This window comes from Artemia franciscana, chromosome 5, assembly GCF_032884065.1.
Source record: "Artemia franciscana chromosome 5, ASM3288406v1, whole genome shotgun sequence".
In the NCBI taxonomy this organism is placed as follows: Eukaryota; Metazoa; Arthropoda; class Branchiopoda; order Anostraca; family Artemiidae; genus Artemia; species Artemia franciscana.
In genome coordinates, this window is record NC_088867.1 from 52,853,709 (window position 1) to 52,868,689 (window position 14,981).

A 14,981-nucleotide genomic window follows, 5' to 3' on the forward strand; every position below is an offset into this window, starting at 1 on the left:
GCTATGTTAGTTTCATCTTCAAACACCAAACTGTTCCTAAAATATTGCTGTTACACCCTTTTGACAGCTTCCATACAGAGGGCGTATTCTGATTCAGTTCATCTTCCCCCCTCAAAATTTCTTGAAAATTTCACCTTCATGCCCTTAGGCATAGTTGTAATAGTAGTTACAGTAGTAGTATTGACATTACTAGTAATAGTACTGAATAACAGTAGTACTACTAGCAGTAGTAGCACTAAACCTATTGCCTTTTGATCAGTTGAACATTTGTCTCATCAAGTCCTGGAAGGAACTTAATATAATCAGCCATTGCTATGACATTGCTGATATGTCCTTTTGATAACCTGTATGTTTATGTACTTCTTGAAATTTTCATCTCAATGCTCTTAGCCTAACAAATAGTTGCAATAGAAGCAGTAGCAGTAGCAGTAAATGCAGCAGTAACAGTAGTATTAGTAGTGTGCACATATTGCATTTTGGTGAAAATATCTCCCTCTTTAAGCATTCTCTGAAAGTTTCAACTTAATACCCAATCAATCTGGAGATGAGCTATTTTGACAATGTGCATGCACATAGCGTCTTCTGATTTAGTTCAAATTTCCCCTCTATACTATAAATGGAGTAGTGTGGTAGTAGTAGTTGTAGTATTGATAGCATGCAAATATGGCCTTTTTGATCATTTCCCTTATCATTTCCTGAATTTTCCAAATTAATATACTCAGTTATTCCTATGTTTTACCTTTTGACAATCCCTATACGCAAAACGTGTTTTGATTCAGTTAAACAATCCCCTCAAAACTCTCTGAAGGACTTACCTGAATACCCTGTCTCTTCTTGGAAAGTAAAGCTCAAACATGCATACCTTTCTCAATAAAATATACTATGTGTAAACAATGAATGAATTGCCTAACTTACAGCCCTTGTCCTTAGGACTGTGGTGAGGTTGACATCTTCAACACTGGACCTTTCAACAATGCTGAACAAAATAGTTTTCTTGAAATTGCGACAGATATACATTGGGAAATGATGGGCTTGTGGGGGGGGGGGCTGACGTCCCACCATTCATTTTTGACTATTAAAAAGGGCACTATAACTTCCGACTTCCAATCAAATGAGCTTCATCCGATCCAAAGTTTATGCACTTGCCTGTTTCATAAAAATCTTATAAGTCATGAGTATAACTTACAACCCTTGTCCATTGGCTTTCGGAGGATTGTGTTCACTCTAAAAGAGAATCTCAGGGAGGGGGCTAGTAGCTCTCCATCATGTTTAACTTTTAAAAGGGAACTAGAACTATACATTGCAAGCCAAATGAACCTCTTCTAAAGTTCACACGACCACCCCTTCTATAAGAACCTTATATGCCCTTGGAGCGTAACTTACAACCCTTAACCCAGTCTCTGAGGGATTATATCAACCTCAAAGTCCTTTTACATGATCTGTAGATTATTTTTGAGTAAATGGCTATCTATAAATTTTTACCAGATACATTTGTTGAAAATAAAACGTAGGAGGAGGGTACCTCCAATCACTTTGACTCTTAAAAAAGGAACTAGAAAATCTGATTTCCAATCAAATGAACCCCCTCCGGAGTTTATACGACCACCCTTTCCATAAAAGCCTTACATGCCCTCGGGGCATAACTTATAACCCTTGCGCTGAGGGCTCTGGGGGGGGGGTGTCATCCTCAAAGACATAATATCCAGACCTTTCAACAGCACTAAACGAAACGGTTATCTCAAATTTTGGGTAGATGTATTTTGGGAATTGATGGATACGAGGGGGGGGGGGGCTTGTTGCCCTCCAATCACTTTTGACTATTAAAAAAGGCACTTTCAATTTCCAACCGAATGAGCCTTTTCTGTTTCTACGACAACAAATGGTCATCTCAAAACTTCTTTCAAAATTACATCAGATGTATTTTAGGAAAATAAAAGGTGCGGGGGTGTCTCCGCCCTCCGATCATTTTGAATATTGGGAAGGGTACTAGAACTTCTGATTACCAGTACAGTGTTCCCCTCCTAAGTTTATACGGCCATCCTTTTTATAAAAACCTTATGTGGCCCCAGAACTTACAACCCTTGCCCCAAGGACTTGGGGGGATGTCAACCTCAAATACATAATTTTCGGACCTTTTAACTACACTGAACATAATGGCTATCTCAAAATTTTGATTGGATATGTTTGAGGAATGGTGGGCGTGTGAGGAGGGGTAAGCTCCCCTCCAATCACTTTTGTTGACTATTCAATTTTCAATCAAATGAGCCTTTTTCGAAGTTTCTACTACAACAGATGACCATCTCAAATTTCTAAAAGTTGCATTTCGGGAAGATACGAGGTGTGGGGGGTATTCACTCTCCGATCACTCTGAATCTTAAAAAGGGTAGAAGAACTTCTGATTATCAATCCTATGAGCCCCCTCTGAAGTTTACACGATCACCCTTTCTATATAAGCCTTATATGCCACCAGGGCATAACTTGCAACCCTTGCTCTGAATAATGTGGGGGGAGGGGTACCATCCTCAAAGACATAGTTTCTGGACCTTTCAACTACGTTGAACAAAATGGCTAACTAAAAAATTTGATTGGATGTGTTTGGAGAAATTGTGGGCGTGGGAGGGGTGTTAGTTGCCCTCCAATCGCTTTCGACTATTAAAAAGAGCACTAGCCATCTAAATTTCCAATCGAATGAGCCATTTCTGAAGTTTCTACGACAACTCCTTTGATACGAAGTGCCCTGGTCTAAAACCAAAAAAAATTAAAAAATAAAAAAAAATAAACATTACATTGTGCCTACATCGATCTTTACTTGAGCAGTGCAATAACACTGTCCATAATAGTTTTTGTTATTGCTCTTTTATTGACACAAATGGAACTATATGTCGTCGGAACTACATACATATATGTCGTTTTTGAATTCCGATATTCGTTCATAAGTAGAGGGTATCAATTAACATACAGTTGGTAATAACAGTTAGTCTAGTGAACCAATTAATAAACCTAATGAATACATTAAATAAAAAAAAACAAGTCTTTCCAACTGAAAGTAAGGAGCAACATTAGCACTTAAAACGAAGAGAAATTATTATGTAAGGGTTCACCCCCTCGTCAATATTTCACTCTTTACGCTAAAGTTCGAATTGTGTTCCAGTTCTTTAAGAATGACTCCTGAATCAAAAAACTTGTTTAATTAGAATAAACAGCTCTTTTGAAAGTACTAAAAAACTTCAGTGAAAAAGCGAGGTATTGACGAGGGAGGGAACCTCCTCATATACGTAATAATTTCTGTTCGTTTTCAGTTTTTATGTTGCTCCTTACTTTCAGTTGAAAAATTTGTTTGTTCTAAAACTTAATTTTTGATCGTCTTTTTAAATAATGCCAGTAATTTCGGCGCCCTCTTCATGGAAAATTCTCTTTCCCCATGAAAAACTCCCCTATAGAAAGATCCTTCGACGCAACCCTCTCCTCCGGGGGCCTAGTTCCCCTCCAATTTTTGGATCAAGTGACCAAACTTAAAAAGGGCACTTGAACTTTTAATTTCCGTTCGAATGAGCCCTCTTGCAACATTCTAGGACCAGTGGCCCGATAAAAATACAAAATTCCACATTTTTGCAGATAGGAGCTCGAAACCTCTACAGTAGGGTTCTCTGATAGGCTGAATCTGATTGTGTGATTTTCATTAGGATTTTATGACTTTTAGGGAGTGTTTCCCCCCTTTTCCGAAAATAAGACAAATTTTCTCAGGCTTGTATCTTTTGATCAGTAGGACTAAACTTGATAAAAAACTTGTATTTTTAAAATTAGCTTAAAAATCCAATTATTTGATTGTTTTTTAGAGTTTCGGTTACTATTGAGCCGGGTTGCTCCTTACTAACAGCTCGTTACAACGAGCTTTTTGACTATGTGTTTCAAATTGTTAGTATTCTATTTTTTCGAAATCGGTAGGGACAATTTTTCCAGTAATTGGGACATGCCTTAGAAAGCGACATAAAATAAAACACCGTTAAAAACACATACACCATCTCAATAAAAATGTTTCAAAGATATCGAAGAGAAACTAACCAAAAATACTTCAAGCCGCTATTTAAACAGTACAAGATTAGCCGCAAAGAAATCCACTATTCTGCTAAGAGATGTATTCCAATGAGTAATTTTTGCTACCGAGAGATGATACTAGGATAATTTCAACGTCGTATCTGTCACAAAACTTTTTCGACTCTTAAGTTTTTCTCTCTTTTTCATTTCAAGGTCGGTGCTAAAACTAAATAACCCTCTCTCTTAAAATTTATTTAATCTTCCCCACCTCTCATAATGGAGAAAATCCGTAACTTGTGAGAAATTGTGTGAAATGAAAGCTTTCAACAGAGTTGGGAATGTGACGAGGACGATATGTCTATCGCTACACACGTGTCTAGCGCTTTGGGGCCTTACTCTGGCAGTCATGAGGGTCTAAAGGTTCAGTGTCACACCTTTCAAAGCAAGGCACGTATTCTAACACATCTTTACCATGCATTTTTTTGGGGGGGAGGGGTTAGAGTCCTCGCAGTAGCATGAAAGAATCTTTGTATTTCCAGTCTGTTTCTGGACTGGTTGCCCAAAATTTACTCACCTAGCTTAACTTCTGCATTGTCAGTGAGCAGCACGTTCTGGCCTTTTATGTCCCTGTGAATCACCTTATTTGAATGAAGGTGATACAGTCCCCGTAGAATTTCACGGCAAATATATGCTATCCATTCTTCTTTGAGGCATTGACCTTTTGTAGCTGAAAGAAATAGAAAAAGCTTTAGTTTTCAACTAAAAAGGTTCGTAGAGTAGAGGAAAACACCAGTTTCGAAACATTGCAACAGTTCTGTTATGGATGTCATCAGAAACCGCGAGTAATGTCACTGACCGATAAAGAACATTAGCTATAATCGCACAAAAAACATTGAAGAACTGAAACATGAGACTGTAAAAAGCAGATGCAAAGGTCCGCATCAATAGATTTTATTTCTTTGGGTAAGTTACTGGCATTCCTAACTAAAATAAAAATTATTTCATCATTCGTAAATTACACATACTACAAAACCAGTGGATTAGCATTGCAGAACTGAACTAAAAGATAGAAAAGAAGAAAGAAGCGATGTTTTTGACTATGAAAAAAATTATTCATTAAGGATGGTTCATAATCTTTTTCCAACTAATCCAGCTCCAGAATTTTTAATTGCGCTGCCGCGTCCGATTTATAAGAGTATCTACACACAAAAGAGATGTGTCAATAAAGCATAAAATATCTTGCTTAACCTAGGTTCACCCACGTAGTCTCCTTACACTGGTTTCACATGCCAGGTGCATAAGAAACGCAAGAGTGGTTAAACCAGTCAACCCGTTAAACGCTAGAAAACAATACAACTATACTATAGAATCCTATAACTCATAGCTGAACTATACAATTCTATAATTCATAGCTGAAGTAACCAAAAACTATACAATTCTATTCTGAAATTATGAGATGAACCATAAAATGGAAAAAAAAATCGTCTGTGTTCTTGTTTCGTTACTCGTCATCTTGGTAGGGGTCTCTTACACCGATCGGCATTGCAAAACACCTATCTTAGTTTAGCTTTATATTTGTGTGCACATGTATTAGAATAAAAATGGTATTGCCATTTCCTATCTTAGTTTAGCTTCATATTTGTGTGCACATGTATATTCTCTAGAATAAAAATGGTATTGCCATTTCCAGTTTTTTTTCCTGTATTCTTTTATTGCCAGAGCCACCTCAACTGAAGCCGTCGCTATGCAGAAAAATGACTTAATTAGTCTGCGTTTCCAATCCACCGTTTTAACACCATCTATTTTGACACTGCTAAGTATATTACGATTATTGATAAAAAGCACAGATGGTAGCTTAACCACTGGTATAAATAGATGGAAAAGAAGAACATGAATGCCGAGAGGGTAGAAATGAAAGAAGAAGACTCGTGGGATAGGCTATTCAGGCAACAGTTATAAACCATGTTAACCTTCAATCGTCAAAGTTAGTCTCTTGTCGAACACTGGTAAAAAATTCCACTGACAACAACAGCTGAAATTCCGAAACTAAAACGATTTGACGAGACCCTCATGAGCGCTATCGAAGAAACTCCACCTGTTCTGAGACTAATAAAGTCTCACTACACCATGCCAAACTTCATTCTGGTAAATTGACGAATTCTCTGTAATAAGCTGGAAGATTTTGAAAATTTACTCCGTGGAGAAAACGCAACAGTTGCTGCTGTAACGGAAAACTGGAGCCTTGACGATGCCTCAGGACAAATTGCAGGATATAACTCATCTCCCAGCACGCTTAGCAGTAGAGGTGACAACCAGCTTGGTGACGGTGTTGGAATATATGTGTGGAAAGACGTTTCATGCAAACTTATCTCTGAATATACTAACCCGAACCACGAGGTTATCTGGGCCATGTGCAAATTCCCTTGTATGTCTCGTCACTTTTCGTCCCTGATACTCGCATCGGTTTGCTATCCAGAAAGCGTTCAAAACCGGCGGGATCTTGTTTTTTATCTCCAAACTGCAGCTGATTTAATATAGTTGCCCTGGTTTTATCGTCGCTGGGAATTTCAACCAGACAAAGTAGAACTGGCAAGCGACCAGCCTCTTTTTAAAGCAGATTGTCAACATCCCAACCCACTCATACGGAAGCATCCAGGACTTAGTCCTAACAAATACTGAAGACTTCAATCGCCCCCTCTTTCTCTTGGACCAATTGGGTTGTCTGATCACCAGGCTCTAGTACTTAAGGCAAAACTTCTATGGAGAAACCTAATCTTTTACGAGTAACAACAAGGTCCCTAACCAACTCGACTATACGTGCATATGGCCGGTGGGTTGCTACATACAATTTCCAGGAAGTATCCTTAGACGGTATTCTTGAGCAGAGAGTAAGCGCCTTTAACGAGGTACTTCACTCTAAGTATCTTGAAATATTCACAACAAAGACTGGCCTTCAGAAAATACGACAAACTATTGTTTACCCCTGCGATAAAAGCTAAAATTCATGAACCAATTTATCTTTACGCATGTGGCAAAGCAGTCCAAGGGGCAATTGCACGGAACCAAGTAGTGCGCATGGTACGCAACGCCAGAACTAAATATGGCCTGTGAAAAAGTTGTGCCACTTCTGAACAGTGAGCCAACCAAATGGCGGTGCTCCGTCAAGAAATTAAGTGAAAAGTCGTCAAAACCTTCTATTACGATAACATACGATAGCGGATGATTACTGGGATCTCGTGGTGTAAACGCCTTCTTAACCTCTATATGCACTACATTTACTCTTGTGACTGCCCAGGAAAAAGAGTATCTGCTTGAAGACTGTCTCCATGAAGGTTTAATTGAACTCAGTGAGTTAGATATGTACAAGGAGCTGAGAAAAATAAAAACAGGAGTCTCACTTTTTCATGGCGAAATCCCTGGAAAACTTAACCATGAATTTGTTATTTTCCTCACCCTACCCCTTTCTACTCTGATTAATCAGTCCTTTGCGTTCGGAGTGTTTCCCTCACTTTGAAACAAAGCAAACATACGTGTCATTCCAAAGGTAAATCCACCTAAGGATTGTGATGACTTGAGACCCATCACCCAAGCCCCATGCTTTGCAAAAGTGACGGAAGCCTTTCATACTTCGCAGCCTGTTGGCTCAAGTGCGTGGATCCATAGACAAATATAAGTACGGAGGACTAATATTGGTAAGAATGTTCGACCGTATTTTAAAGTTACTAGAGACCCCCGGTTGTTTTGCTGATCTAGCTGTGACCGATTTTCACAAAGCCAATAACCATCTATCTAATCTCAGTGCATGCCTTAATTTGAAGTCAATGGGAGTCAAGCGTCCAACTCTATCAATTGTAAGGGATTTTCTGTCTCGACGGCAGCAGAAGGTATTCGTTCTCCAAGAAGAGGACACCGACTCCGACCGGAGTGATAAAACCTGTGGGGCTCCTCCACAAGGTACCAAACTTACAGGCATAATATTTCTTGCTATGGTCAACTACATCCTGAGCGAGCATGAATGCTGGTATAAATCTCCAGATCTAAAACAAATTCTATGCCAGATTCTGACTCCATTTAAGAGTACGATCTCTTTCCCTAAAAAACATATAAAAAAAAACATGACCTTACGAGTATGAAAGGAGCAGAGGTCAGCACTTGAAAGCAGTTCCCAGAGAGCAAATCCATTTCTGAAAGTTTTATTAACATGACACAATACCTTTTTAAGTAAGTAAAAAGCCCCTCTTCAGCACCGATACCATACTAAAGTTTTTGTTGTTATGATTTTTTGTTGTTGACTTTTTTTGGCCAAGACTATGTTTAGTTGTTTCGCCACCACAGGCGACATCATAAGCATCAATATAACGAAACACAAAATGAATCTAATTTCAAATTTAGTACAGACATAACCTTAGACAAAAAAAAGTGAAGAACTTACATTTAACTAGGTCAGTCACTGATCCAGCACCGCAATATTCCATAACCAACTACAACGAAAAAAAAATCTATTGAATAAAAAGCGAAGAAATATTTAGGACATGAGCCTTTGGTAATAAGAAACACATAATAGGGAATCGGAAAAAGGGTGGTTAGAAAGATGTCTATATAAATATCAGAGGGAGAAGAATCCCACGGAAAGATTACAATCTGAATAGGACTAAGTAGGAAAAAGGGTGGTTAAAGAAACGAGTAGGAAGATCAGAGGAAAAACAATGCTACTGGAAGAATAGAATTTCAGAATAGAGCATAAACAACCACATAATTTGTTGAACAAATATAACATAAGTAAGCATCTGTGGAAGATCATTCGACAGGTCTGAAATTATATCCCGGAGGGTACAAGGCTAACAGATTATGTTAGCTAGTTCAAGAATAGGTTGAAACACTACCTTCTGGGAAGTTGTTAATGATTTAGATGCAATTTTATTTATTTATTTCTGTTATTTGTTTTTCAGTTTTGTAATTTTTGATTTCTAAGGTAAGTATGAATAAATATTAGTAGTAGAATACACGGATGGAAACACCCATCATACAGAACCCAACGGGTTTCTTTGATGGTCGGTGGTCATAGTGTAAGTGTTGCTTGTGTTAGTAAATAGATTTGTGTAATTGTCTTCAAACACATCGTAATTTTCGGCAAGGTTGATCATTTAGTAAAGTGTTTACGGCCAATCGAGTTGTATTTCTACTCAAGCTTTGATGAAGTTATATTTCTACAGTTGAAATTATTACCGAATAAAATTCAGCAAGTAATTCAGCTGCAATACGAAACACTTAAAGGCTATTTGAATGCAATAAATATGTAACTAAGCCCCTTGTTAAGAAAGTTGAAATGAGCGAATGGTATGTTTATTGAGGCATTAGCTATATTTAGATAGAAAACAGATTGCTTAGCATACACTGGTAGATCCAGGGGGACGCCCCCCCAAGATTTTTCTAGCACCCTCATTCCTTGTTGTTTTTTTTTCTGTTTTTCATTCTTTTTTAAAATAAATTTGTCGATTTGATCAATCATCGGTGCCCTTGTCGCGTCGCCGCGCCTCCCCCAAAATTTTGCTTACTAGCGCCCTTGTCACATTCTCTCCAGAAGATTTTGCTCTAGACCCACGACTGTTAGCACGGTCATACTTATTAGACTCGGATACAGTTTTTAAAGACGAACAGTGTGGTTTTAGACGGAGAGAGAGTACAATGACTAAGTTGTGAAACTTAGATTAGTAATTGACAAGTTTTTGGTTATCAGACCCTATTAAACTTCAATAATCCAATAAGTCACGTTGCCGCCACTCCCCCAAAATTTTGCTTTCTGGCGCCCTTGTCACATTCCTCCTCACGATTTAGCTCTATATCCAAACCTGTTAACACGGTCATACTTATTAGACTCAGATACAGCTTTAAGAGACGAACGGTGTGGCTTTAGAAGGGGAGAGAGTACAGTGACTAAAATGTCACACTTGGATTAGTAATTGACAAGTTTTTGGTTATCAGACCCAATTAAACTTCAATAATTTACGAAAAGGCATTAAAATCAATTTATATAAAGCTTTAGTGAAGATCGTTTTCCATATAACATACCTGATAAGGAAAGTATAATGAATAGTGCTATATATGAGAATAATTCCTCGAGTTGAGGTATATACACCTGATTAGTAGTTGCGTTGGTGTGGAATTGGGGGTTAAAAAAAATGGCGTCTTAATCCGGCTTATACGGAGTATTTTCACATACATTGTCATAGGGAGCCCAGCAACAGCTATGGTATATTTGAGCGTCCTACGTACCGATTGTAGCAACTGAATGAATTTCTGTACGTTTTAGGGGCTCAGAGTGCAAAATAAGATAAGATAAAACTTAATGGCATAAAAGAAAACAAATCTGAATGTAAAGGTTAAATTAGGTATTGTTCTAAAACATGGGTGTTTCGAAAAGTTAAGAAAAATGGCTAGCCGTTATCCAGACAAACTGTCTTCGGGAGAGTTTCAAGTACTCGTGCGAATAACCGTATATCAAGCAATAAGCTGTTCGACATCGAAGGTGGTTCGATACCATCTTCTATGACTGTAATGAAAGAAATGTACAAACTATAATGAGATAAAGTGGTTATGTTTTATGAATAAAAGATGATAAGTTGCTGAAAACTTAGGCTTTTTGGCAATCTTGCAGGAGCTAAAGAGAGATTAGGCCATCCTCAAATCGGGTACAAAAAGGTCATAAGAAAAAATAGGGAAGTAGAAGCTTCATGGGAGAGATTGGACACATGTAAGTAAACATTTCACATTGCCAGGGGGAACATGATTTTTGCGACATATCGCCTTGAAACCTAACCAGCCGAAAAGAAGAAAAAGGAAAACTGTTCATAGAAACCTAGTTCATTAGCAGTCTAGTAATTTATAATAAGTTCAGATGTATCTGAAATGGATACAGCAGGTGGTTCCATTGAAATAAGCGTGACCTTACTGAAGTATTTAGGGTGGGAAGGATGGTTTAGGAGTTGTTCGACATGATTCTAAAAGTCATTCGAAAAGCCATATCTAACATTGAAAATATTTAATATCATTAAGAACATGTATCTTATTCATATATGGTAGATGACATCATTGACAAGCTGATTACCCTAAATTTGCAAGTTTTTATCATGAACACGACCTTAAAAGTAGCACAAAAACTTTAAAGCACAGAAGCAACAATATCCGTAATAAGTAACCTTTAACTGTTTTCGTAATCTACCGTCGCGCATTGCTACACTCTTAAAAGAAAGGAAATTCAAGCAAAATTCTCCCTTCCCCGCGGGAAATCCCCCTCGCGTATTAACAACGATCATATTTTTAGACTACAAGGTATTTACAAATTTCTGCCGGAGAATTCCCCCCGTGGACCATTCTCTGCCCATACACCCCCCCCCCCCGAGGAAAAATCTCCCCCGGAAAATAACGGGACCATGGAGTGAAAATTTTATACCCAAAAACTTCGAAAGTGTACTTAACAATTTCTTGAAGTTTCTTGGCAATCAGATGAACAGTGTAATAACACGCAAAGGACAGAGACACACAGACAGGTAGATAAATTTTAATTCTGGTTTGGCCAGCTTTACTGCAATAATTATCTTTGATTTCTCTACGTTCATTCGACAAAAAATTCTAACTTCCAAAAATTGGTTAAAAAAACAAACAATTTGTTCAGTGACATCTTGATCAAACCCATTAATAAATCCTCTTAGGTGAACTCACTAAGATTGGGTAACCAAATTTTATCCATTCACCTTGATGAAATTTATTGTTGTTCTATTTGTTTTTATTTATTTGAACTTAAGAAAGTTCAGTTACAACAACCTAAAAAGTAGAAAATCATAAAAGCCTTACCCATAATTGGTCGTCTTTGCCAGGTGGACTTTTCTTAATAAATGCTCCAAAATATGTTGCTATATTTCTATGGTGACTAAACTGAAATCAGAAAACCACTTAATAATTACTACAAAAAATAAAAGAATCATAAAACTTCGTTCTAAGCTAAATTAAGTCCTTTTTTTGAGAAAATGTTTATGACAGAATTTGATGAGAGAAGATTCTATAAAAAATAGGGGTTGGGGCTGAATAGCATTGTATTGTTTTAGTATTAGTTTTAAATAACTGCTTTCCAACAAAAAACAGTATTTCGAGGGAAAGTAAAGAGCAAGGTTAAAACCTGGAAGGACACAAGCTCTAGCACAAGAGAATACAGAACTTTCAACTTTCATAAGAATTTCTACCAAAGGTTTGTTTTCCTTTACTTTCTCACATTTTTTTTTTCATTTCTTCTTTTTTTTATTTGCAGGAGACCAGAGTTGGAGGTCGACGAAGTAAACAAAACGGCCTGTTACAGCATTACAATCCTTTTATTTTAAATGAAGATGCCATTTAAAATATACAAGCACCAGGAAAAATATCTATGCAATTGTAGAATCTCTGTGAATGTAGTGGGTAACTCGACACAATAAGGGTCATTGTATACATCTAATTTTGGTCTATTACTTTCCTCAAATATCTTTCTTTTTTTTCTTTTTTTTTAATGCATAGTATAACCCAATTGTGATTAAATAAAAAGAAACAAGTTTTTTTGAAATGAAAGTAAGGAGCGACATTAAAACTTAAAACGAACAGAAATTACTCCGTATATGAAAGGGAGTTTTCCACCTCGACACCCGGCTCTTTACGCTAAAGTTTTTTATTGTTTTAAACAGTAGAGTTGCGAGAAAGAATCAAACTTTAGCGCAAGGAGCGGGGTGTCGAGGAGGAAAACTCCCTTTCATATATTTCTGTTCGTTTTAAGTTTTAATGTCGCTCCTTACTTTCATTTCAAAAAACTTGTTTTTTTATTTAATTTCTGAAAGTTTTTCAATTAATGAATGTCTGATTTTGGCTCTCCGTACATAAATTATTAAAATGAAATTTGCATATTAATTCTTTTTTTGGCTAAATGGCTTTCTCTTAGTTTTGATCAGACGATTTTGAGAAATAAGGGGTGGGGAAGGAGGCCTAGTTGCCCTCCAATTTTTCGGTTACATAAAAAGGCAACTAGAACTTTTAATTTTTAACGAACGTTTTTATGGCACTTGGTATTAACCAAGTGACATATAGCAATCGCAAATTCTGTCGGTCTGTCTGTCTGTCTGTCGGTCCCGGTTTTGCTACTTTAGGCACTTCCAGCTAAGCTAGGAAGATGAAATTTGGCAAGCGTATCAGGGACCGGACCTGATTAAATTAGAAATATCGTTTTCCCGATCTGACCATATGGGGGGGGGAGTGGGGGCCGGTTAATTCGGAAAAATAGAAAAAATGAAGTATTTTAACTTATGAGCGGGTGATGGGATCTTAATTAAATTTGATGTTTGGAATGATATTGTGTCTCAGAGCTCTTATTTTAAATCCCGACCGGATCTGATGACATTGGGGGGGGGGAGGGTTGGAGGGGGGAAACCTAAAATCTTGGAAAACACTTAAGAGTGGAGGGATCGGGATGAAACTTGATGGGAAAAATAAGCACAAGTCCCAGATACATGATTGACATAATCGGAACGGATCCTCTCTCTTTGGAGTAGTTGGGGGGGGGGTAATTCTGAAAAATTAGAAAAAATGAGGTATTTTTAACTTACGAACGGGTGATCGGATCTCAATGAAATTTGATGTTTAGAAGGATATCGTATCTTAGAGCTCTTATTTTAAATCCCGACAGGATCTGGTGACAATGGGGGGATTTGGGAGGGGGAAACCTAAAACTTGGAAAACACTTAGAGTGGAGGGATCGGGATGAAACTTGGTGGGAAAAATAAGCACAGGTCCTAGATACATGATTGACATGACCGGAACGGATCCGCTCTCTTTGGGGTAGTTGGGGGAGGGGTTAATTCTGAAAAATTAGTAAAAAATGAGTTTGGGGTAGGGGAACCTAAAATCATGGAAAACGCTTAGATTGGAGGGATTGGGATGAAACTTGGTGGGAAAAATAAGCAGAAGTCTTACATACGTGATTTACATAATTGGAACGGATCCGCTCTATTGGGGGGGGGGGGTTAATTCTGAAAAATAAGAAAAAATTACGTATTTTTAACTTACAAATGAGTGATCGGATCTTCATGAAACTTCATATTTAAATGGACCTCGTAGCTCAGATCTCTTGTTTTAAATCTCAACCGGATCAAGCGTAATTGGGGGGGCAGTTGGGGGGACCGGAAATCTTAGAAAATACTTAACCCTTTCAGTCATTTTGTTCTCAGTTGAGAACATACCATTATCTGCCACCTAGTGTCTTATGTTACAGGTAAATATGCATTCAAATTAGCGCGCCATAAGCTTCATTCATCAAGAAATAATCTGAAAAAAGTTTGAAAGTTCTAACTTCAAAACACCATTTTATACAAAGGTTTGAAGTTGAGGAATGGATGGATCTCAAAATAGTGCAGAACCAGGTAAGACTCCAGTCTATGTGTAAGAATATGGATGAATCTAAGGCCATATCTAACAACTAATACTTAGACAAGATAAGTAAAGACATCTAGTGGCCAAAATAGACTAACTGCGTGAACACTGGAGGGCAGGCGATTTTTCTCAAACTACATGTCCTCAACCGAGTACAGTGTGATCAACGCATAGCAAACTGAGCAAGCGGCGTGTAATTTTTACATTGCTTTTTTCGTTGTTTCTTTCAAATAACGAAATTTTCCCGCCTTCGGTCCTTCGTTCACTTGGTTGATAATACTTCCAAAGACCCTGATAACTTGGATCGTCTTTGGAAAGTGCGACCTATTATTGATATTGTGCAGAAGAAAACGCAGACTATTTCTCCGTCTGAGCACCTCTCCTGTGACGAGCAGATGGTCCCTTTTACTGGAAACCTTGATATCAAACAGTATATTCGGGGAAAACCTTGCCCATGGGGCATCAAAATCTTCGTGCTGTGTAATGCGGATGGAAGAGTACTC

The 14,981-nt window shown here is 37.7% G+C and overlaps 1 protein-coding gene across 5 annotated transcripts in view; it reads right to left on the minus strand.

The window, feature by feature from the left end:
* The window catches only part of LOC136027585 (serine/threonine-protein kinase mig-15-like), a 130,636-nt gene that overhangs the window by 87,970 nt on the left and 27,685 nt on the right, over positions 1-14,981 (minus strand). For all 5 annotated transcript variants that reach the window (XM_065704966.1, XM_065704967.1, XM_065704965.1 and 2 more), the window contains exons 5-7: positions 11,887-11,967; positions 8,468-8,516; positions 4,610-4,762 (exon numbers count right to left, since the gene is read on the minus strand). In XM_065704966.1, the coding sequence (XP_065561038.1) occupies positions 4,610-4,762; positions 8,468-8,516; positions 11,887-11,967 (283 nt within the window). The remainder of the gene's footprint in view (positions 1-4,609; positions 4,763-8,467; positions 8,517-11,886; positions 11,968-14,981) is intronic.